The following is a 26,945-nucleotide window of genomic DNA, read 5'->3' on the forward strand; positions in this document are numbered from 1 at the left end:
CTGGGGGCCCCAAAAATTTTACATTTTCCAACAGTGCGACAGCTTTAAGATTTTATACAATATAATGCTTTTCAATCCTACAGGTAAATCTAAGTTTACTTAAAACCTGTCAGTCAAATTTAGTCAGCAAAAAATTCCAAATGGGCAGTAAAAAAAACTAAAAAGAGCAGTATTTTATTAAAAGCGGTCAGTAAAAAATGAAAAGCGGTCAGTAAAAAATGTAAAGCGGTCAGTAAGAAGTGAAACATGATCAGCACAAAATAAAAAGTGATCAGCAAAAAATAAAACATGATCAGATGATCAATAAAAAACAAAAATTGGTCAGTAAAAAATAAAAAGTGGTCAGTAAGAAATTGAAAACGAGCAGTAAAAAATTTAAAAAAAAACAGTAAAACATTAAAAATGAGCAGTAAAAAATAAAGTGTTCAGCAAAAAATTAAAAATGAGCTGTAGAAATATTCGAGTAGATCATTGAAAAAATTAAAAAGTGATAAGCAAAAAAATATAAAATCAGCAGTAAAAAATAAAAATCGTTCAGAAAAAAATTAAAAAGTGGTCAGTAAAACATTAAAAACGAGCAGCAGAAATATTCGAGATGATCAGTAAAAAATTAAAAAGTGATCAGTGAAGAATTTAAAATGAGCAGTAAAAAATAAAAAATGGCTAGTAAAAAATAAATGCTCTAATCGCTAATAGAAATTTAATTTGCAGTTTTTTGGTAATAATTTTTATTTTCTGACAATTATAACCATGGTAGACTTATTAAATGTAGAGGCCCCTAAAATGTGTAGGTGCCGGCGCCATGTCCTCAGGGAGCCCACCTAAATGCGGCACTGCTTGTAAAACATCAACACCTTGACACTCACTGTAAGAACTCGGCATGACATATTGACACCCTTGTATCCTTTGGGGTATGAAATTTCAACATGTATCCTTATAGAAAGAATTAGATTAATGAAAAAATGACATGGGGTAGTTGTAAACAAAATATATGGGATAGTTGTAAAAAAATATATGGGGTAGTTGTAAACACTGATTTTTTGTTTACTTTTCTGGAACTTTTGCCAACTATTTATTCAGGATACAAGGATCCCTATACTAACTATAAATTCGTATAGGTCTTCTCCTCTTAAATCTGTTATTTAACTTAAAATATCGCAGTATTTACAACTACCCCGAGATTACTAGTGCCCCAATTTCCCTGCAAATTATGGAAAGTTCGTCAGAATACCAAAAATGGCCCTTAAGCCAAAGTTATCAAACAAAAATGGGTAAATTTTCGTAGTTTTATACTTCCTGATGACCTACTTTTTTAAATTAATTTTAGACATTATATTGAGCTAATTTTTAGAACTATAATTTTTAGAACACATAGTTTCATTAGAAGGCTGAGAATAGCGCGAAAATCAGTCTTACTCTTTTCTTAAACTTGTTAGCAAACAAAAGTAAGTCTATCTTGATAGATTTTTGTCTTCTAGAAGACCTAAGTCGTCTTTAATTTTAGCACAATGTAAAAACAATTTATTTACCTTGCAATTTTTTAGAACACGCTAAGTTCGTCGGAATGCCAAGAATGGGACTAAAATTCTTTTCTTGAAAAAATATGGAGTTAATCTTTCCGCCTCGTTTTGCAACGTTTTATATTAATGAGATGCAAGTGCTGCTAGTGGTTGTTAAACGAAACTTGCATGTACTAAAAAAAAACCTTAGATTTATTAAATTATCTTTCTATTTAGCGGCAATTATGAACAAAATCTATCAGGAATAGAGTAATACTTTCAATGGATTTAAAGGAAAATCGATATTATGTCACATTGTTGCACTTAAGTCGTCTCTTGAATAATCCTCAAGGCTGTCAGGGGCATTGAATTCTGTTCTTTGAGAATATTTGCAAATAAGAAAAAAACATTTATTGCATTTGAAGCTTCTGCGTAGGAATCTTGATGTGTGTTGTGCTTGATTTGTTGACGATCTTCGCTCTCTAAACATCTAGAATTTCACATATTGATATTTCTACCTGTTGAATGGATGAATATCGGTTGAAACAAACTTACCGTAAAGTATTTCTTTGAGGCGGTGAAAAAAGAAAGAAAGAAAGATTACTATTTAAATAACAAGATGATCGTGAGAAGATGTTTGTTCTTGTATTAATTTCCCGTGATCACAGGTTTTGAAATTATTTTACCATACATATATTCATTCGCTTTCTACAGCTTAAAGTTTTCTGCAAAGTCTTTCTCGCTGTTCTTTGATTGCGAATGTAGGTAGAATTAATCTCGTTTTTATTCATTAATAAATCCTTTGCGTGCTTAGGCTTAGCTGAAGAGAATATAATTTACAGTTTCGTGCAAAATAGTGCGTATTTATTAATTGAGAGGAGACAATCTTTGTGGGGTTTACGATTTAGCAACTTCAGTGGAGTAAAAGTAATTAAATTCTGCAATAAAATAGTGTGAAAATAGATCAGCAATGAAATTTATTGATATGCTATTTCTATTTTCAAAGGTGGAAATGCTATTGATTGGTTATAGAAGATGTTAATAAAACTAAATCGCAATAAAGCTGTTGTTAAGATCAGATGAACTTTCAGAACATAACCTCAAAGATGTGAATCATAAATGCTTCATTCTAGTTGCAAGAATATGATTATTTAGTGCTGCTAATAAACCCTTTCAATGTTTTAAAGCTCTGAAATACTGATTATTTTCAAAATTCATCCTGTAGCACAAAAGTTTGCAGCTTTCTTTAAACATAACCTCAATGTTGTCAATATTATTCATAATTTTGATTAAAAATGAAAATGTTGAGTTGAAAACTACGATATTTAAAACATTTATACCGCACAACAACTATAATAATGCATTTACACAATACACTGAAGTGATTAGAACTATAATCTCAATATAACCTTAAAGGTATTTGTTTTAAATGTTCTATTCTAACTGTTAGAATATGATTATTTCGTGTGCTAATACACATATTAAATGCTTTAAAGCTTTAACTAGCACATTTTTTTTTCTTCATGTAGAACGAAAATTTGAAGAAGTTTTTAAACATAACCTCAATGTTGTAAATACTATTTATAATTTTGATAGAAAATTTCAAAAATTCTTAGTTGAAAACTATGATATTTTAAAACAGTTATATTTATCGTACTACAATTTAGTTATGGGTAAGCAGACTGAAATAACTAAAAAGTTTATCATAACTCTAAAGTTGCTATTCTTCAATCTTTTGTTTTGAATTAAATTGTTGCTCATTTTGGTTGGATTCCAATAAGCATAATTTTATTCAAATATTTTCTAATATTTAGCCAAAGAATTAGCTAAAATATAAATAAAATTAGTAGGATATTTTAAACATAACCTTAAATTTTAGAATGTAATTTATTTAAATCAAATTATTAAATTTTGGATAGTTTATGTATAAATTTTATTTAAATAATTTTAAACTTTTATTATCTAAAACTAGGGGTTTTTGAACTATACCATAAATGGTTTCATTAGGTACTTTTATATTTGAACCTAACCTCAAAATTAAAAGGCAACTTTCCCAAGTCTATATCGATTTAGGGTAAGTGTGCCAAATTTCGGCATAGTTTCATGCAAGCGTCAAAGTCTCAAGTTTGAAATGTAATATTTTAAATTCAAATTGATTTTTTTTTTAATTTTTTCTTCTAAAAGAGTGTTGCTTGGAACCTTGTAAAGAGTTTACCGTCTTTATTTACTCTAAAATCATTCTGAATACATTTTAAAATGAATAAAAATATACATAGCTTTGGTGTTCTATTTCGGCCACCTTCATTCTCATAGTTCCTTGCCCTTCAGGAATTCCTCCAATATCTTTTTCACGTCACTTCGTTTGTCGAAGCTACATTTTTTGTTATTCTTTTGCATTGTATAATCTCTAGAGTACGTAAAATCTAAAAGTTCATGGAAATTCGAGGAACAAAAAAGGTGGCCGAAATTGAAAGCTGGCCGAAATTTGGCACAGTTACCCTAATGGAAATTGTAAAAATTGGGTCCCGGTTAAAATCCCAAAAGCCAAAAACCCGAATGGGCCAAAATCCCGAATTCTTAAAAGTTTCATAGCTACTTCCACGATTGCACTCGCGCTTGCTGGAAGCAAAGGGAAATCTTCTGTGTCTTAGAAAATTATTCTAAACATTTTCCTTCATATAATTTAATCTTTTTCAAGATTTTGAAAATTTGGGATTTTGGCTTTCGGGATTTTGGCCTTTTCGGGATTTTGGCGTTCGGGATTTTGGCTTTCGGGATTTTGGCTGCCACCGATACAAATTAACATTAGCTAAATATAATAGATAAAATTATTCATCAAAAATGGTTTCGAAGTTTACAGTTTCGTTTTAATGAGATCCCATGTAGTTTTCAGCGTCCACCGCCGTCTTAGCGTTGGTAACCAACCTCCAGTGCAAAACGGTGGAAAATTCCATATATATATTTTTCATAGTAAATTGTACTAGGCGTTATAGTCAGCCTACAATGGACTTTTACAGATTAGAAAATCGGAAATTGTACAAATTAAATCAGAATTGACAATTTTCTGAATAGGAGAATTTATTGTTTGTCTATTAGATTTTGCAAGCTATTAATTAGAAAATAAAAAGAAAATTTTCAATACACGAATTAGATTCTAATTTTTCTCAGTGTACCTATTAGAATTTAATAAATGGAATAAAGTGAAAGCACTTATTGCATGTTATTACATGATGATATTGCAATTTAATGAAGTAATAAAAATAATATAATAAAATTTGTAATAAATTAAAGTAATTTTCCTTTAGTTATGAATTAAATAAAATATGATCTCTTTGGAAAGTGATAATTTATTGCCAAGTTTTAGAAGTTAATATACTTAATATACCGTTTAAAAAGTCATTAAACTTTGAATCTTCTTTAAGTACTTAATTAGATTGATTTATAGTAATTTGACAATGCCCCTTAACAATGTAAGATTATCAAAATAACCAATAATGAGGAAAATAATCTTAAAATCTAAATGCACTATTCTCTATAAGTAAGTTTTTCATTAATCATCAAGTGAGTCAGGGATTTTTTTCGAGAAAGGAAAATGATTGAGAAAAGAGCCTCCATTATCGTGTTACTTTTTTTTGGATTCTTCGTCAAAAAGAAATGATTAACGTAATTTATAGTTTGGGAGTTGTGTTAAAAAGCGCCTCCAGCCATGTGAACAACGAATATGAACATGAATATGGCAGAATAAATGAAAATTTTCACTTTAAAATTGAATCATTCAAACATGGTCATTGGTCGCCTGCACAATTTTACACGCTCTCGTGAATTTGTAACCGTTGATGAACCCAGAAGAAAAGACATAAAGTAGCTAAATGTTTCGCTGGTAGAGAGACACTGAAATTAAGTTCGAGAGTTTAATATGCCGAAGAATTAAATATGAATTAAAAATTGTACGCATTACGAGAGAGATAGATAAGAAATCTCTTAAAGCATCCAACCACGCGCGCTTGTTTCTTTTTTTTGATACAATAGCTTTAAGGTGTGAAAGAATAAAAACCTGTAGAGACTTTTCCTTCAATGAAATTGTACAAAGAATATATGTTGATTCTTAAGAGATATTATGCCGTTTCATCGTAATTTCTTTTCTTTTTTCACATTATTCTTATATTATGCCACAAACCAAAGGAAACTTCCAATGAAAATCCCGTTTCATGTGCAATGTTTTGTGTCGTTTTTGAAGAGATGTTCTCTGTTACTAATATTAACTGTGATTGAGCCAATTAAAAATACATCAACCTCTTTTTATTGAAAAATTGTCAAAAATATAATTTCTCTTAATTATTACTTTACTTCTCTCCATTTGAACTGAAGAAAATCGATAATTTCCACTTTGTTGGATATTTCTCCATCAATTGTTTCTATTTCTTTTTCTGCTATTGTATATTATAGTAGAAAAAGAAACGGTGTTTTTGTTGATATTTTTTTCTACGGATGTTATAAATATTTATAAAACTGTCATTTTTGCTCAACTCTTTGGTGATTTTCTTCTATGTCTCTCATTTCTCCATCAAACCATATTATTATTATTGTGTGTGTCGCTGTTGGTATAGGCTTTTATTTGGAAATTTTGCTTGTGGACAGAAAAGAAACAATGTTTAGGTACATCAATCATTTCTCACCTCTCATGCTAAAGAGGAAGTTGATGAGGGCAAGAAAAGAATGTTAAGAGTCATACAGAAAGAAAATATAAATTGTTACAAAGGAAATTGCAGAATATATCACCAAAAAACCAATTAAAATAATTTTTTTGTTTATTGGGGTTTTTATAAGAAAATAAGGCATAGAAATATTTTAACTCTTTAAGAATGGTTAGGAGTTTGTGAAGCTATTTCATGAAAAGACATTTATGAGAAAAACTACAACTTTATAGAAATATACAAATATTGTGCTAAGGTAACCTAGAAATTTGAGACGTAATGCCTCCTTCCTGGGACCAGCGCCTCTTGCGGCGAAAGAGATAATTGTAAGTTAGTTTATCGTACTATTTTTGTGAGATGTGAAAGGGTATAGGAGAGTTCAGAATAGTCTGTCTAGACGTATAGACTATCCCATAGTAATATCACAAGCAGATCCATTCTTCATTATTATTTCAAAATTACAAATTATAAAAGAGCTGCAGCAATTCCGTTTATGGCCTCTACACATTGGGAACAATTTTTGTCAAAAATTGCCTTTTTGAAGGAAATTCCCTGCAGCGTTGTAGGGGGAAACGTCAAATTTCTATCAAAAACGCATTTTTTGACGAAAATTGCTCCCAATGTGTAGACGCCTTTAGGCACAAAAACTGACAAAATTCTGCTCAATTTTTAAAATATCAATAATGAATTTAGAAATACTTTTAATAAACACATTTATAAATATTGTTAACCTGAAATATTGAAGAAACTACAGTTTTTTGCCTTAAATCATTGAAAGGGGCGACCGGGGATATTTGGCACTTTTTCGTGAACTTTCAACTTTAGAATTTTAAAACTTTAAAAAATAATTCGATGAAATTCAGAAAATAAATGGACTTTGAAGGAAAAGGGAAAATTTTTAATGTGTCGTTTTGTCCCTAACGTCCCCAATGTCTGGGGTACAGTGGGACAAAAAAGGGGATGTTCGAGACGCGGCTTTTCCCTTACCATGGAACTTCAGCCTTGGGCCAAATATTTCCTCGGGATCATTTTCATTATTACACTCTAAATCCTAACAGTCATCTTTCCAGAGATGTTTTCGAACTAATTTTACAAACCTCTTTCTTTCAATAGAATGTTTTTTTTTCACCTTTTTCAACAGTTTTTCATATATTTGGACACCAGGAAACCGCATTAAATTAATAATTTTGACAGTAAAACGATATGCGCACCATTTACGATTTTACATAAATTTTACATCACATTTACATCCCGTCTGCAAGTTTTATGAAAATATTTTCCCAAAATATTCTGCAAACTGATAATGAAGCCAAATCTTGATTATTTATAGTTATACTACAAAGAGAAAAGATGGCAAAGAGTCCCAGCTTTACGGAACTCACGAGATAGAGCTGTTCGTGAATTAACTTTTCGCATGAAGTGTGCATGTTAGAATGTTTTTTGACATTAGTAACATATGCTTACGCAGGGATAATCAGGAAAAGTAAGTCAATTACGATTACTTAACCGATGAGGACCGATGTAACTGGGTTCGAAATTTCAATACCTTTCCAATAAATACAAATTCAATCAAATCGGTTAAAAAATGAGCTCTTTCTTTAACTTTCAAAATAGTTATTTTTCTGGTCATGGTTTGACGAAATGTTCGCCTAGGCTACTTCTAAAACATATCCGAAAACGTAAGAAATCTATAATAATTCGAAATAACCAAAACAAAAAAAACATGATTTTGGTGAAGATGTAGGGGGGGGGGGGGTGAGGGAAAATGGAGAAAAGTCTGAAGATAATGTTTTTTTTATTATTGTGGGTCACCGAAGACCGCAAGTTGATATCTGTTACCGTTTAATCCACAGAGCGGCAAAAAGTTGAAAAAAAAACGCATTGTTTGCTCTCCTTTTGAGTTCGAGAAGTAAAACTGAAACATAATAAACAATATTTTGAGAAAGTTTTTAGGAATTGTTAGTAGAGCCTAAACAATAAAACTGAAGATTTCCATTCTTTTAATTAAGATATATCATTATGTCGGCTACGACTTTGTAATGGTTTAATTCCATTTAATTTGGTAATCAATTAAAAAATCGTTTTTCCCACCAAACTGCCCTGTCAAAAACATCTCCGGTCTGCCCTATTGCAATAATTTTTACAACATGTAAAAATACTTTCTTTTTAAAACTTGTCACAATTTTTTGAATGAATAATTTTCATACGTGCATATGTACGGTTCCGAAATATACAACCAATGAAAGGATGTTCCATCGTTTTCATCCCGGAGGTTGGAATCGACTCTAATACGGCGATGGCCGCATGAGGGGTGGGAAAAGAACAGAGACGACAATAAAATTCAATTCAATTCAATGTTAAATATTGAATTTTCATCTCTTTTCAATTAGAACAGTTCATTTACTGACCATTTTTTAAAACTGGACATTACTAGACACTCAATGGGTGAAGTGGTAGAGTACTCGCTCTCTCATTCAAGTATCCCAGGTTCGAATTCCATTTAGATTTGCAATCCAGTAAACTTCACTGCACTTGATTCCACGGAGCACAGGATTAACAACCTAAACCTCCGTATAAGAAAAAAGGGGTGGCTAAGTGTCCCAGGCTTTGCGCAATGCTCGAACTCGTGACTTAGATGCTATACCTCAAAAATACTTTCGCATCATTTATCATTCAGCGGTTATCAACCGATTTGAACCGATTCATAAATCATTCAAAAGATCCTCCAAAATTGATTTAAAAATAAATGGAATTGATTTTCGTATAGAAATTATTTATCGGTTATGAACCGGTTCATTACCGATTCAAAAAATTTTCCAACGAGCCCAAACATGACCCCATTCGCTTGATAAATGCGCTCTCTAGTGTCTTTTTAACCTTTAATCTTGAAAAACCGTTATTAGGAATAATTCAACGCTATTTTCGTATAAGGACGAAATGTCCGCCAGGATAATCTCTAAAACATATTCAGAAATGAAAAAAAATCGCACGACGCATTTTCGGGAATCCTAAAAAAAACATGGTTTTGGAGGAGCAAGGGAGGAGCAAGGGGGGGGGGGGGGCAAATGAGGGGCATGTCAACGATCCTTGGGTCGAATTCTGGGGGGGTCCCCCAAAGTCCCAAGTCGCTATCTCTTACCGTTTGGCCTCTAGAGCTGGCGACAGCCAGGCGGACAGACGGACAAACAGCGTGACGACATTTCTCAGAAATCGTCTAAAACCTGAAGATTTGTTGACAAAAGTGGTCTCCGGGGGGTGGAAGGTGGAAATTTTGGTAGGTGAAAAAATCGAGGGATTCTATACTGCTCTCTCCGTGGAGTTCGAGAAGTAATACTAATGCTCCACATGCGGGAAAAAATGACAAAATAGCACTAAGCTGCAATCGAACCTGGCCACTTTGCTCAGAGATCCTTAGCTATCCCACTCCTCCATTACCTTTAATATTAAATAGTAAGATTATCTTTATCATGTGTATTCAAATAATTTTTGCTTTTTTTTTAACTTTGAAAATAAGTTACATTTTTTGAATAATGAAATGTTGCGTTTGATAAATTAATCCTATCTATGGTCAAAGCTTCAGGATTTTCTAAATTTGATAACAAGAGTAATTTTATGTTCCAAAAACGGCTAAAACGTAAACATTCTGAGTGTGATTTGTGAATTACCTTTAATTAGCATCTAATTTAACACTATTACACATCATTGTAAATTTCAACACTTCAAGATATTTGTTGCATTAATGAAAATTTTATGCTGATTGCAATTATTTGATTTCACGAAAAATCTTTTTGTCGAAATATTACAACATAAAAAAAGTAAATCATGCAACTTGTGTTTGCTTTTCTCATTCGTATTTATAAATGATTTTTCATGAAGCAGAAAAAAGTGGTGTTGAATGTATATAAGAACGAGAATGTGTTCTTGAAAATGTTATTAATGTTCTGCAAACAAAAATCCTCTTGTCCTACATTCAAACTTCCGCTGTTGGGTGGCAAGAGAAGGACTAGAATGGCAGGAAGGAGAGTGTAAAAAATAAGCTGTAATGTGTAATTGTTCTGCAGCACCGCAAATTTGCCAATTGACGGTGTAGTTAATGAGCAAATTGAGACAATTCTGTAGATTGTGTCTATTTTTTTTTGTTTGTTCCAGTCTGTTAAGAAGAAATTGTCATGAAGAAAATCATGAGCCACTTTCTAGGTTTTTTTTTCGTCTTTTGTGTAGAATTTCTTTTTTGTTAAGATAGAAGATGAGGAAATGCAGAGAGAGAAAATTGTGTAAAGTTTTTTTTTCATATATGCTAAATCGTTAGCAATGGAAGAACAAAGGTTGAACATAATTTTTCTGTTATTGCTATTTTTAGACATTTGCTGGAAATTCTCCGTGAGTGATTCATCCAGAGGCATCTTGCACATCTCTCTGAGAATCTTACCATAGAGGAGATATATATATATATATATACATATTCTTATCTTTGCCAAACTAACAACGACATGCATCAGTATTAAAAACTCAGTTAGAAAGTCATGATGTGTCTACGTGAAGTGATATACTTGAATTAAGGAAAGTTGCAATATTTATTTGCAAGGCAAAAAAGGAAAAGAAAAAAAGGAAGCCACATATAAAATTCTTTTTATGGCATTTCGTGCAATATTTTATTCATTTGAGATATTTTGCAAAAAAATTGTGATCTAGAGCAAGCACAAGAGGAATATATTTGAAAAAGAAGAAAGAAAGGAAAACAAGTACAAAAGGCACAAAAATGGAATTTCGATTCAATGTGACACAGTATTTTAAGACGCCGATTATCAAAGTTACCAACACTCTTCTACCAAGTGGATACTATGAGGATCGACGAGCTGTCCTGTAAGTCATTTTTTTCCTATTTTTTCCTTAAATTAATTTTCGAATTGTAATATGCCTCCGTACATTCATAAAACAACACTTATTCGAAATTCGAAATTTTTTGAGAGTCAATTCGAACATAAAATGAAAATGAAAAGTAGAATAATTTGCGTACTTTCCGCTGGAGAGCGCTGGACGCTAAAAAATTGTTTGTGGTCAAATGTCATATGTTCTGTAGCGATTATCTAGCTGTCTACAGAAAATACCTAGAGAAAACTATGTGTATTCATTTGATTTAGTACAACTGACTGACGCCATATTGGAAATTTGACAGCCATGTTTATTTGTTATTTTTATTCCAGAATAATTTTGTAATGCTGAATTTTTTTGGAACAGAAATATTTTCTAAATAATTGTGCTATAAATTTTATGCCACGTGGTTAATGAATTGTGAAGTGATAGCATTAAATAAACTAACAACCTAACACATGCATTTCCGTTTCAATAGATAGGTATTTTTGAGAAAATTTTGCTTTAAGTACGAATAAAAATAATTTTCGAATAATTAAATTATTAATTGCGCATTTTTAAAGCGTAAAAAAGTTTTTGTAAGGTTATGAATCGAAATGAAAAGTGAGGTTATTTTGTGTCACGTCAAGATAAGTTTTTAAATTACACCAAAAATGGAACTTTATGAGAGTGTTCTAAAATGAGTGAAGTTAAGATATTGAAATATTATAGATCGAATTGTTTCATACCTCTTTTTCTTATCTGTCTAAGAGGTTAGTTAAAAATGTGAGGTTATGCTTAAAAATAACCTTAAAATAGAGAAACGTTCCATAAAAGAATTTAGACCTTCCCACAAGGGGAGTTCTGAACATCCATTGCTATTTTTTCTTATACATACTGAGAGAAATCCGAAAAGTTAAAATAACATTCCTGAAATGTTTATTTTACCCTGCATTATTGATCAGAAATCGGTGTAAATATTATGCTTCTTAAGTGTATTATGGGTTAAAGTTACCCTTTTTCATGTTATTTTTACCCTTATAAAGGTATAAAATTAACATTAAAAAATGTTGATATATTTTTACACCTAAAAAATGTTAAAGTTATGAGGAAAAAAAGTTACTTTAACACTTTTTAGGTGTAAAAATATATCAACATTTTTTAATGTTAATTTTACATCTTTTAAAGGGTAAAAATAACATGAAAAAGGGAAACTTTAACCCTTAATACACCTAAAAAGCATAATATTTACACCGATTTCGGATCAATACTGCATGTTATTTTAACTTTTTCGGATTTCTCTCAAGTGACATTAAGAATTTTATCTAAAATAATCTGATTCAGGTTTACTCCCGATTTTATCTGTTTTCTGAATATTTTGACCACATTACCCAATTTTCCCATTCCTTTGCAGTATTGTTTTTTAAACGAGTAAATTTGCAAGAATTCCGACATAAAACATATTTAATGTGTTGGCTTTGTCCATTAAAATGACATTATATGAAAGCAATCAAATATAATTTTAACTTTAGAAATTTGAGAGTAGGCAAAAGTTTTCACTGAATGCTCGAAAGCATGATATCAATGTTTTTAATGGAACGTTCAATATGGAACCCCTATTGACACTTGTCAAAATGTTAAAATTTATTGAATGCATCTAATAAAAACTAAGTAATATAACGTTTTTTCATTAATCTGCGTCTTTTGATAAGGATATAAGGATAACTGTTCGAATTTCGTATTCCAAACGAAACAGAGTAGGATGTCAATAAGTCCTGACACGAATTCTTAAAGTGTCAATAGATGTTCTTTTCACTCTATTTCACTTAAAAAAATAAGTAAAATGCACGAGCAGAATACAAATTACGGTAGCTCTTCTAACACGTTGAAATTTTGAGATATGTTTATTTTTTATTCCCTTTGTTGACTTTGAAAAATAATAAACGTGATCTTCAGATTTTCAGTGTTGACTAAAGAGGTGGAGGGTCTCCTAAAGTTCTGAACTACATATCTCAAAGAGCTTAACCTACAATTATTTTGAAAATTGATGATAGTTATAATGATTTTAACAGTGCTATTCCAATGAAAAATGAAAAAAAAAGGAAATCTTTCTTTTGATCATTTTATTTTACCACTTTAGTCTTCTCAAACGCTTCTGGATTATCAACTTTTTTGTGGTCCCTGTCTCGACTGTTTTCCTCAGTTCCTGTTGTTTTCTATTCATAGGAATAGCACCAAAAGTACAGATAATAAAATATATATAAGGGAAGGATACTAACAAATTCCGGTGTTCCTAGAACTGCCAGAATGTCTTCCGTAATATTGCCCCAAAATAAAATGAGGTTTTGAAACCTATTCGCTATAACTTTTTACTAATAATCCTTGCAAAGATGTACTGTATTACGTAATATTGTTACGAATTTGACAGGAAAGTCCAGCAACAATTGAAAACCCCACAAAGTTTAAAAAATTTAATTTCAACAAAAAATGAAATGAATTTCAGAGTAGGGGAAAGTACTCTCCCTTCGAACGTTCATGCCTTCGAATAATGTGAATTTTCTTTTATAGTTTTCTTAAAAGACTTACACATTTTTATTAAATATTTATTAGTTTATTGTCAATTATTGATAATTATGTGCAAGTCTCTTAGGAAGAGTAAAATAAATTCACATTATTCGATGGCATGAACCTTCGAAGGGAGAGTACTTTCCCCTAGAGATTTAGCCTAGTTCCCAATAGTCCCGAAATCCTAAATACCAAACAATTTTATTGGTTTATTGATCATTTGCCCTTAATATTCAATGTTTTGTCGTAATTTTATGAAAAATATTGTCTGAAAACAACTTAGTGAAGCTAAGTTATATTTCTAAAGCTTATATTTTAAGACTGTATTTGAGAAATTATTCTAAGCATCTAAAAGCGTACAGAGGAGGAATTGGTGTTACAGAGAAGAGTACCAATTTCACAAGCAGAATATCTGCAGCAAGCCAGCCTCTTCACTCACTATAGTGCGGATGATACACTCAAGCCCAAACTTTATTTTCGCATCGAGGATATGAGTTTCTCGCATGAAGTATAAGCACTGATAAAAAAAAGAGGCTGCGATTAACTTTTTTTCAACATAACTAACACTTTTTGGGTGTAAAAATATATCAACATTTTTTAATTTTCATTTTACACCTATTAAGGGTAAAATCAAAATGAAAGAAGGGTAACTTTAACCCATAATACACCTAAAAAGGGTAATATTTACACCGTTTTCGGATCAATACTGCAAGGCAAAATTAACATTTCCGGAATGTTATTTTGACTTTTTCGGATTTCTCTCGTTGAGGGTAAATTCAAAATTTCTATTACACGGAACTCACCCTCTATACCTCTATAGAGTCACGTGAAATACCCCTTACTAAAGGAGCCCTTAGACAGGGGGTGTGCAAAATAATATGTCCGCAACTGTTGGAACTTAGTTTATGGAGCATTTTTCTTGATCTGGCATGGTACCTTTCACTGACAATTGCAGTCTCTTTTGAGATTGAGCAACTGATAAAAAAATATTTGTAACCAATAATATTATGAAGTAAACAAACCACCTAAAGCATATATTATATTTGTTATACGTTTCTCATGAGTTTATTTGAATCATGGATTTCACAATGGTAACTCTTCATTTCTTTTTGGGACTGTCCTGTCTTCATTACACATCACAATTTGTAAGTTTAAATTGCAATAAATTTTATAAATTATATTTTTTGTATTTCTTTTCTTGTGTTCTATTGCAGTCCATGTATGATTTAGTAGTTAAAAGGATAGAGTGTCTAGATTATACTGGATATACTGAGCAATTCAACTGTTCAGTGAAGTTGGTAAATCGCACAACAACCGTGATGCAGTTATCTTTTATTCCAGTATTTGATTATTATCCTCTTGCCAGATTTACAGTTTTTTATAAATTCTCTAATAATGAGTATCGTAAATTTCTCATTGATATTTCTCAAGATTTTTGTGAATATTTGAAAGGGAAGCAAGTAGCTCCTCTTCTGGATATTATTTGGGACGACTTAAAAAATTACACCAACTTGGAAAAGAGTTGTCCAATCAAGAAGGTTAGACTTGTGCGAAAGTTAGAATATTTTGCAATATGTAATTTATTTTCTATTCTAGGGTATGGAATATTATATTAAAGATTATGTATGGCGATCTTCAAATTTTCCACCAGGAATTCTATCTGGCAACTATCGTTTTGATCTCAAAATCACGAATCGTTTCGATAAAACGGATGTGTGTATTGTTCAAGTTTATGGAGAACTTAAAAGAAAACCAGCTGCTGATATTTTATGGAATTAGAGGCATAACTAAATTTATTTTCCTATGTATTTGGTATTTTGGTGATTTGATATTCATTAGCAAATAATTAGACTTAATGAAAATCAAATCGGATCAAATCCATTAGAGCTTCGGTAGTTTTGGAGTAGATTTTTGGCCAATAAAATGAAGAATGTCTTCCAATATCACAAATCGCCTTAAAATTTGTCGTAAATTGCATTACGAAATAAATTTTGAGGTGGTAACCTACGTAAGCCCTTCAGTTTTTTTTTAATTGAAATTTTGAAACTACATCATACTGCAGTGTATATTTAAATTCACTCACTGAGAGAAATCCGAAAAAGTTAAAATAACATTCCGGAAATGTTAATTTTACCCTGCAGTATTGATCAGAAATCGGTGTAAATATGATGCTTTTTAGGTGTATTAAGGGTTAAAGTAACCCTTTTTCATGTTAATTTTACCCTTAAAAAGGTGTAAAATTAACATTAAAAAATGTTGATATATTTTTACACCTAAAAAGTGTTAAAGTTATGAGGAAAAAAGTTAATCGCACCCTCTTTTTTCTCAGTGCTTGCAAAAATTTTGGATACTCCTCGTCGATGCCGTCGACAATGAAAACTCGCAATAACTTTAGTAAAAAAAGTTTTTAAAAAATTGGGGGAGGGAGGTACAATAATCTTCCCGTGAGGGCGGCAGAAACCCTTGCTACTTCTCTGCGTAAATGTCCTAGAAAAGTAACCACAACTTTATTGCTCTTTTTTTTCTTTTCGAATTCCACAGAGAGAACATCCACGTTTCAGTATATTTCTGAGAAATAATGTCACGCTGTTTGTCAGTCTGTCCGTCTGTATGTTATCACCTCAAGAGGCTAAACGGTTATAGATACAGACTTAGAACCCGGGAAACCCCCTATAAATTGGCTTCTACACCCATGGCAGAGACCCCAACTCCTCCATACGGAAAAATGGAAAATTCTTAAACACAAACACCCAGGAATTTAATTTCAAATCCCATCCAATGAATGCAAATGCCCTAATCCAAAATCCTTGATCATATAGTTTTAATTGTAATTTGCAAATCTCAAGACATTTTTCATTTTTTAGCTAATGCTCAATTTAAACTCCCGATCTCTTAGCGTCAAAGATATAGGGATTCTAAGCCCATTTCATTGGCAAAGAGCTTCTGAATTTAAACGCTTCGGGGATTCACGTTCAATTTAAGATCCCGGAGTCTTATATATTCTTAAATTTAAAATTTAAATTTTTCTGTGTGTCCCTTTTCCCTCCAAAACCAAGCTTTTTGGTATTACTTAAAAACTTTTCTTCATTTCTTCATTTTCTTCACTTTTGGATACGTTTTAGAGGTTTTTTAGGTGGACATTTTGTCCATAATACGAAAATACCATTGAATCATTCCTAATAACGGGTTTTCAAGGTCAAAGATAAAAAAGCGCTCTACACTGCGAATTTATCAAGTTAATGGTATCATGTTTGATGAACTCATTGGAAAGGCCTTGGACTTTCTCCCAATCCAGAACCGGTTCCAATCGGTTATGGACCGGCTAATAATTGGTAACTTATTTGTATCCGACTGTAACTATCACTGGTTTATAATATTCAATCCGTTTGTTAAATTTTCCTATGTGTCACCCGCTTGTATTGTTCATTGTTTGGATGACTTTAAATTCCATGATTTTTAAAATAAAACATAATGTTTTGCCTTAAATATCATACAAAGAGAATCTAAAATTGTTAGTGTTTACTTATTTGTCCATTAAAATGACATTCTGTACAAGTAATTAAATATAAATTTGTAGTTAAAGGTTTCTTCGGAATGGAAGAGTCTTTGTTGAGTGCTCGAAATCGTGCTTTCAATGTTCTCTTCCCCAAAAATTGATTGAACTGAAATTGATTAAGCTGCTGATGAGTTCGAGCATATACCACAAAGTTTATAAAAATTTGTAAATATTTATTATTGATCATTTTTCATAACCTAACCGATTGATACCAGTATAAAATTATCATTTTAATTATCCAAAATTGAATGAATTTTATTCTTTTTAGAGTTCGGAAAATAGAAAAAATGATGATCTTTTGCATCGTAGCGTTGATTTAAAGAGAGTCCGCTGCAGTTTTGAAGTTCCTATCTCAATCTGTTAAATCCACAAGAAAAATTATGCTGTTTCATTGGAAAAATAAGGTATAGCATTCTAATTTAATTCAAAATTCAGCGAAATTCAAAATCATTTTTCTCAAAAATTCCTTTGTGCAAATTAATGAAATTTTAGTATTGTAGCCCAGTCTAGAACGTTTCCAAAATGGTGCGTATGTGCACTGTGGTTTCAATAGAACCGGAGATATGAGGGGTCAAAGTTCACGAAATTCAAAAAATCATATCTCCGGTTCTATGTGACCGATTTTGATAAAAGAGGGCTTAAACGAAAGATCTCACCAAATGCTACAACTTTCTAGAATATTTGAACTTCGTGGGACCAACACCAGGGGCGCCACAGTCGAAAAACCAATTTCAATATCACATAACCTCAATTATCTCGACTGTCGCTGAACCGATTTTGATGATTACTTCGACATAATTGTAGAGGACATTTGTCTCTACATTTCGTCCATACATCATTTTTCGCTCAGACTACGCTATCACTACGATTTTGCCGTTTAAGTGTGAAAAAATTGATTTTTCCCATAATAACGCTTTGAAATCACTCAGATGCCAATTTGACTGCCTCTACTCCACAAAGACACTTAAAATATGGTTTTAAATGGAAAGTCCCACAAAATACAACAATTCTTTGATATAGTTGAAGTTCATCAAATGACTACTTGGGGAACTCTGGATGAAAAAACGAGTTAAGAAACAAAAAACCTCGCTTATCTTGGCTTCTGAGTAATCGATGAGATCATGTTCTATGGGAAAATTATAGAGAACATTCTGGTCTACATTTCACCCATATATTACTTTTGTGCCAGTTCATCCAAATCCTTGATATTTTGGTTTAAATACAAAATTTGTATAATTTCACGAATTTGATTCAAGATAATTGAATGGCGTCCTCCAACTTCAGCTCTAAATCGAATTTGCATGCACTCCGAGTTAGCTCACGTTAAGAATCTCACCTACATAAGCCGGTTAGGATTATCTGTCCCTTTTATAAGCCAGCATTTGATTTATTATCTTCTTCCCAGATTTACAATGTCTTACAAATTCTCAAATAATGAGTATCGTAGATTTCTTATTGATGTGACTGAAGACATTTGTGAATATTTTCAAGGAAGGAAATTAGCTCCTCTTATGGACGTATTCTGGAACGATGCAAATTTCACCAATTTAAATAACTGTTGCCCATGCAGAAAGGTTAGCACAAAGATATTGGTTAGGACTTCTTTAAGAATTTTATTTTACAAAAAAAACATTTTTTCTAATTTATTTCAGGGTATGATATATTATTTTAAAGATTTTTCATTTAGATACGGGATGATATTGTCAGTCCCATGCCCGTGGAAGCTATTGTTTTATCGTATTTGTCAGAATATAAGTCGAATAAGTCGATTTTTTTTGCAAAATTGTTTCTTTTTGCTTTTCGGAAAAGTTAATTATTTTCGAAGTTATAGGGGATTCAAATCTTAAAAATCCTATACTCAGCATGTAAAATCTCAGCTTGAAATCACTCTCTTGTAAAGTTGGCATTTCGCGACTTATTCGTTTTATATTCTGAGCATTCTGAGCCATCGATATTATATCAGTTTGCTATCACCTGTTGCGACTTGATCCAAAAAAGGCTCTTTTAGAATGGAGAAATAAATGGCCATATTCATACTGTTCAACTTATTCCTTTCGGACAAAGGTTGTGGATTCCAAGTACCCCTATTAGAAACGTATCAAACGTATAAAACTTTTTCTAAAGGATAAAATATGATCGGATTATTGTTTATATTACCTTCTCTTCAATTGCAATCCATGAATTTTCTTTCACTGTGGCACTCACAATAGCGTCATCAATGTTAGAGGCCGTCTAAAATCGAGTTGATCTCACGAAAGATAAATTTAATTGTTGTCCATTTAAAAGACATTATATGGAAGTGATCAACTATTATTTTAAATTAGAGGCCTGACGTAATAAAGTGGTTTTCGCGGGATGCTCTAAATCGTGGCATCGCGAGCCTAATGATTCAGTATATAGAAAAGTACATTTAGGTTAATTTAGATGATTTTAACCAATATTCTCTAAATTCTTTATATATTATTATGGGTCCCGGTCAAAATCTCGATTAGGTAAATTACAGAAAAACATCATATTACTTGCATTTTACCAGATACATTAAATAAATTTCTTCATTTTAACAAAAGTGTAAAGGGTTCCCTGTCGAGGAGGTGTTCCTTCGACCCTAATTTCAACCATTTCAGGATTTTGAACATTCGGGATTTTGGCCCTTTCGGGATTTTGACTGTCTCCGATTATTATGGGGGAAGTGGGACTACATTGTTATACGATTTTTTTTTCATAATTCTAAAGGAAACTGGGTTTTAACATGATGTAATTTGGACAGACAGAACAATTTAGAACAATTTAGAACTAGGCGAAAAAATAGTATAACAATGTAACTCTACGGCTCAAAGTAGCCCCACCTCCCCCAGTATTCTTAAAAATCTGATAAGAAAGTATGTATTCTTGACTATACATTCCATTTTGTAAAAGAATTGTACAAAACGTTAAGATGCATCAAATTATCCCGCCCATCCCTTTACTAGAAATATTATTCCTGTCTCTTTTGAGTTCGAGCAACTTTTAAAAAATATTTTAAAGCAAAAAAAAAGATATTAATAAACTTTTGGGTACGTTTAAAAGATCATTAGGTAAATGAATTTTCATGGGTTAATATCAATATGGATTTTAGCAACACTTTAATTCATTTGGGGACTGTCATGTTCATTTCACTTCACAAATTTGTGAGTTTGAATTGAATTTGAAAAATTTAAATCTTTTTTTTTATTATTTATTGTTTTATTCTAATGTACACGATGTACGATTTAGTTGTAGAATTTATAAATTGTCGACATACCATGGTTTGTCCTAATTTTTCAGTGAAATTAATAAAGCAAACAACTACATTTATCAATTATAACTGTACAGTACACGCTATTATCATATTAATATATTTATGTTATTAATATATTTTTAAAGAATTTCCCAAATTCTTAGATAAGGCATGTTTAAGCTTTAGAGTTAAAATTAAAATTCATATTTAAGTTTATTCAGGAAATGAATATGAAGTTTTCGAAACCTGAAAGCTTTCCCCTACTGGTAGATGTTACCCTTAAGCTTTATACACTGCTGACAATAATCATAGCTCCACTTTTTCATTCTGGGAAAACTTTGAAAAAAAAAATTTTTTTAGAAAAAAATAAAAAAAATCATGAAGTTCAAGTATCTCGGGGGAAGTTCAAGTATCTCGGGGTGTTATTCACGAGTGATGGTAGGATGGAGGCAGAACTCTCGTCGCGAATCGGTCAGGCTTCTGCAGTAATGAGGGAGCTTGGCAGAAGCGTGCTGAGGAAGGTCGAGCTTAGTCGATCGGCTAAATTATCGGTCTTTAAAGCTGTGTTCATTCCTATTCTCACCTATGGTCATGAGATTTGGGTAATGACCGAAAGGGTAAGATCGCGAGTACAAGCTGCCGAGATGAGGTACCTTCGGGCGGTTAAGGGAATCACTCGTAGAGATCGAGTGAGGAATGTGGCTGTTCGTGAGGAACTAAGAGTCGAGGAGCTGCTTCTTCGGGTTGAGAGATCACAACTTCGATGGTATGGACATGTTCAACGCATGAATGAAGAAAGATTCCCCAGAAAAGCTATGCAAGCCATTGTGAGGAGACCTCGGCCTCGAGGCAGACCTAGGACAAGGTGGCTGAATCAAATTCAGAATCTTGCCTTGGAACGCCTCGGGATCGAACCCGAACATCTTCCTGAAGTGGCGGAGGACCGACAGGCGTGGGCTGCTAGATTGGATGTCATGGGCCCGCGACCCCAATAGGGATAAGCGGTTGAAAATGAATGAATGAATGAATAAAAAAAATCATTTGAAGGTATTTTCATACCGATATGAAAAATTGCCATTTGAATTTCATACCGTTAGAACTGTGAGTACTGTAATAGAATCTTTATCAAAATGGCGATTTTCGGGTGGCAATAATTATAGTTCCACTCAATAAATTTGGCTCCAGGGTATTTACTTTCAATCAGTGAAGGTAAATATCTTTTAGTAATTAAATTAATAACTTTATTAACCTAATTAGAATCGTTTTTATAAAGTTTTTCATGAATTTTGCTGAAATTTTGTAAGGAAAATATGTAATGAACAAAAATAAGGGATTAAATAAGGTCTTGAAGGGGATGGAAATTGACAACCAAAAAATTTCCATAAAAATGGCAAGATCCTATCACCTTTTATCCGAATTTGTCCATATACTTATATGCATTTTAAACCACTCCCAGGGCTAAAAATCTTCTTTTGTTAGAGGCAAAAGTGTGCAAATTTCCGTGTTACAGTCGAAAAAACAAGTTTTCTACCTAAAATTGATGTTAAACAATGCTGACTGCTTAGTCTCATCATGTCCTGTTGATTCTGCCCCAAAACAGAATTCCAAGTGACTAAGGTGGTCTTCAGAATACTGAAATAAAAAGTTATCAAGACAAGACCTATCAATTTTTTTATTTGAAAAAAATAATTTTGTACCACTTAAATTAGGTAAAACACCTTCTGTTCATCAAACTGCAATAAGCTTCTTTTTGATAACTTTTTATTTCAGTATTCTGAAGACCACCTTAGCCACTTGGAATTCTGTTTTGGGGCAGAATCAACAGAACATGATGAGACTAAGCAGTCAGCATTGTTTAACATCAATTTTAGGTAGAAAACTTGTTTTTTCGACTGTAACACGGAAATTTGCTCACTTTTGCCTCTAACAAAAGAAGATTTTTAGCCCTGGGAGTGGTTTAAAATGCATATAAGTATATGGACAAAATCGGATGAAAGGTGATAGGATCTTGCCATTTTTATGGAAATTTTTTGGTTGTCAATTTCCATCCCCTTCAAGACCTTAATTAATCCCTTATTTTTGTTCATTACACAATTTTCCTTACAAAATTTCAGCAAAATTCATGAAAAACTTTATAAAAACGATTCTAATTAGGTTAATAAAGTTATTAATTTAATTACTAAAAGATATTTACCTTCACTGATTGAAAGTAAATACCCTGGAGCCAAATTTATTGAGTGGAACTATAATTATTGCCACCCGAAAATCGCCATTTTGATAAAGATTCTATTACAGTACTCACAGTTCCAACGGTATGAAATTCAAATGGCAATTTTTCATATCGGTTTGAAAATACCTTCAAATGATTTTTTTTATTTTTTTCTAAAAAAAATTTTTTTCAAAGTTTTTCTCGAATGAAAAAGTGGAGCTATGATTATTGCCAGCAGTGTAGATTAATCTCGATCATTTCTTTGTCTTTCGCCGGTCCGGTCATTACGAATCTAGGGAAGTTAAATAAAACGAATTTTAAACAGTCTACTGACTTCTTCGCAGGAAAAGGAAATACAACATAGGGGAGACCGGGGCAGAATTAGCCAGCATATGACATTTTTATTTGCCTATAAGTTGTGAAAAACTTGTTTAAATTAGACTGATAAATCTTTCAATCTTTCAATGGCAGTTAACTATTGTGAATAAATATTTTTTTGCTCTATATATATTCTTTCTAAGAGAAATATCAACATCGCTCGCACTGTCTAATTCTATTACTGCTGGCTAGTCTGCCCCGGTGTTCTGTTAATATTATTGCTATCTATTTTATTTCGAGCGACTATTAAAAAATAATTTTGAAGCAAGTAAATTAAGTGAAAATGTTTATTTCCTGTCTGCATATTTACATTAAATGACTATTCATCAATTCTTCATGAATTCATTTTAACTATGGATTTCAAACAAGTAACACTTTATTTCGTTTTGGGATTGTCCTGTTTTCATTACGCTTCACAATTTGTGAGTTTTAAAATTGTATAGAACGGTAAAGTTCCCTTAAGTTGATCGGTTTCAAATAATTCGAAAGAAATTAATTCAATGGGAGTATTTCACTAGTTTATTTATATTTGCAATAATATTTCATATATTCAACTATACTCAATTTTAAATGAAATTGTAAAATTTGTGATAAACTCAGAATCCTAAATAAATAAAATGGAATATTAGAAACGAACTGCACTATATGTAACAATCAGAGAAAAGAACACATGAAATGAATCAATTCAAATTGGTAATTTTTTCACCCTTTAGAAAAATTACACGTTTCAAAATTAGTAAAACTTGTGAAATATAATTTTTTTTATTTAAATAAATAAAATTTAACTGATTAGATGCTTTACTTCACTTTAATTAATATTGATGATCATCAATTTCATCCATCTACTCCTTATATTTCTTCAGTATTATTTAGGTAATTTTTTCCGTTTCATTATTATAAGTTATTATTATGACACTAAATTTTAACCTCGTGGTGGAAGGATCAGTCCACGGATTTAGTTCTGAAAAAAACCATAAATACACCAGGACATTCCTTCCTTTCTGCTGAGACACAATCAATAAATGATAATAAAAAATTATAAGTGAATTATGAAGCGAATAAAACCAAAAGTGTAAGTGCAACGACTAATTGAGGAGTATTAAACTTGATACTCTTGTGAATTAAGTTTTTTTAGTGGATCAATTCGTGGGAAATAGAATAATATGCAATATATAATAATGTTTTATTCAAACTCTACATATCCCACCCTCCCATGCGTCTGCCGCCGTCTTAGCGTTGATGACCAGCCTCCGAAGCCAAACGGCAGAAATGCTTCTTTATTGGCTGTGTAATCTTTCAAATATTTGATGTTACAAAATTCATTTTAAATATTACAATGGCAGAAACCTAGCGCAAAGGCACAAGGATGTAGAGTGCGTTTTCTTTGTAGAGTTAGCGCATAGCCAAAAGCTGTTCGCGCTCTCTACGCGATATTCACGATTGTGAAGGATTCTGTATAGTTTATTTTACTGTTCTTGGGAAGTTTGGCTTCTAAGTTTGATTATATTTGGATAAGATTCCTGGATCGGACAATCTAGGGATATTAAAATATTATACACTACTGCTTTGGTGAAATCTGAACAATAAAAATCGAATAAATAATTTCACGGGTCGACTTATGGAAACTTTACCTTTTAGTTTTAATTTTATTTTCTTATTTATTCTTGTATTCTCTTGCAGACAATGTATGATTTATCAATAAAAAGGGCAAATTGTATAGATTATACTGGAAATCCTAATAGACTCAATTGTTCAGTGAAGTTGATAAATCGCACAATAACCCTTACATATTTATTTTATACGCCACCATTTGATCATTATCCTCTTCTTAGAATTATAATGCATTACAAATTCTCAAATAATGAATATCGTAGATTTCTTGTTGATGTTACTGAAGACTTTTGTGAATATTTGCAAGGAAATAAATTTGCTCCTGTTGTTGACATATTCTGGAATAATCTAAAAAATCACACCAATTTTGAAAACGGTTGTCCATTGAGAACGGTTATCACAAATAATGTTTAAAATATTATGCAATGAGTAATTTATTTTTTATATTTCAGGATATGGTATATTATATACAGGATTATGTGTTTAAAACTACAAATTATCCACCAGGTCTGATATCTGGAAACTATCGTTTTGATATTATAATGATGACACGTTTTAATAAAACGGAATTAGCACTTGCACAAGTTTATGGAGAACTTAAAAGGAAAGCTGCTGTTGATATTTTATGGAATTAAGTAGGATTTTTTTCTTTTTTTTTATGAAATTTCTGAGGTAAATGAAGCACATCTATCGACACTGAAAGTCGGATTGTGATTCCAGGATAAAATAATTTATTGAAAGTTTTTTAGCTTTTTACAATAGGTAAAAAGCGGTGAATAATTTTCAAAAAAAAATCATTTTATTTTGGGATGACAATCCGGCCTTCAGTGTCGAGACATTTTTCACTTTACACTTAATACAATCAACTCAATCAATACAACACTGAAACTGAATGTCGATATCTAGTACCGTTTGGCCTTTAACGAATAGACTGACATATGGATTAACAATAATACTACCAATTTTTTCGAGACTTCAGGATTTTAAAATTCTACAAAAATCTGTGGGCCTATTCTGCTGTTGAAACGGAGCTTATCACGCCTAAAAATCACGATTTTGCGTGATGCAAATACACATCATACACAGAGCTTTGGCTCTGTGTGCGTGGAGATTTGGCGCTTTCACCGACATAGCATGTGTAGTAGTGAGGAAAAATCGTGAAAATGGCTGTTATTTTAAAAATCACGCAAATTTTATCTCGCGAGCTCCTGGAGGTCCCGAGATGAAAAATTAAATGCATTTGAGGTGGAAAATTGCTGTTTAACGCAAAGAAATAGTTATTAATATTCTTTCTATTAATTTTAAGAAATATATAATTCCCATTGTTTCACTGGATTTTTTGCGAAACCCCTTTCAAAACGGGGATGGGGAAAAGTGTTTGGGAAGGAAATAAGAGTATTTAAAGTTAGTGATACAAACTCTATGTACAAAAAATTATTCCACCAAGTTGATAAATAATTTCAAAGAAAATAAGCCAAGCTTATTTTAACTGAACAATACCTTGTGGAAAGTGGCGAAAATTTATAATATTGTATTTTCATACAATGCAATGATCGGAACCATCTTAGAGTAAATTCTACTGAATTCAGCAAAATTTGCCGGATGGGTGACTTTGTAATTAACTTTTGCGATGGTGGCGACGGTAGATGCTTCAATCTGACTACTTACTCCGGGAAAACAAATTTTCTTTCACAAAATCTACGAAATTTCAGACCAATCACTCATAAACAATACCCATCAAAACTTCGTTCTACAATTCCGTGTTTTTTCTTCTTTTTTTCCAGCGACATATTCAAGAGCATAAGTTTCATGCTGTGAAAAAATTACTGCTAAATTTATGAATACCAATTCTGACCCATCCGTCTAAAATATTTACGACAATTCATAATTTATATGAATTACTTTCAAAATTTGTACACCATTTCCAACTTAATATTTCCCCCTTGCCTGTGATTTCTCGAGGTTTTACAGAAACACATAGTGAAAACTATAAATTAAAAAAGAAAATCATTGAAAATTTTAATTTTCTTGCTTGGCACAGTAGTTGCAAGAAAACTTATTAAAATTGGCAAATTTATGAAATAGAATGTCCAACGGTAATTATTTTGAAATTTCATCACGCAGCCAAAGAGCGAATGAGAGAGTGCGAGCGAAAGCAAGAGTGTGCTCAAGATTGACAACTGCAGTGGAGTTAAATGTAGTTGACGGATTTTCCAGAGTTTTTAGGGAATTTCCTTAATTGGTAAGTCAAAGGACAAGAATTTTAGTCTCGTGAAAGGTGTTTGTGTGCTTTACAGTGATTATTTTGTTCACAATTTCATTTAAT

General features: G+C 31.8%; 1 protein-coding gene across 2 annotated transcripts in view; it reads left to right on the forward strand.

The window, feature by feature from the left end:
- Window positions 1–26,945, forward strand: part of LOC129802401 (alpha-tubulin N-acetyltransferase) — a 65,052-nt gene that overhangs the window by 5,901 nt on the left and 32,206 nt on the right. For both annotated transcript variants that reach the window (XM_055848178.1, XM_055848179.1), the window contains exon 2: window positions 10,554–11,056. In XM_055848178.1, the coding sequence (XP_055704153.1) occupies window positions 10,953–11,056 (104 nt within the window). In that variant the 5' untranslated portion in view covers window positions 10,554–10,952. The remainder of the gene's footprint in view (window positions 1–10,553; window positions 11,057–26,945) is intronic.

Source organism: Phlebotomus papatasi, chromosome 2 (genome assembly GCF_024763615.1).
Source record: "Phlebotomus papatasi isolate M1 chromosome 2, Ppap_2.1, whole genome shotgun sequence".
NCBI lineage: Eukaryota > Metazoa > Arthropoda > Insecta > Diptera > Psychodidae > Phlebotomus > Phlebotomus papatasi.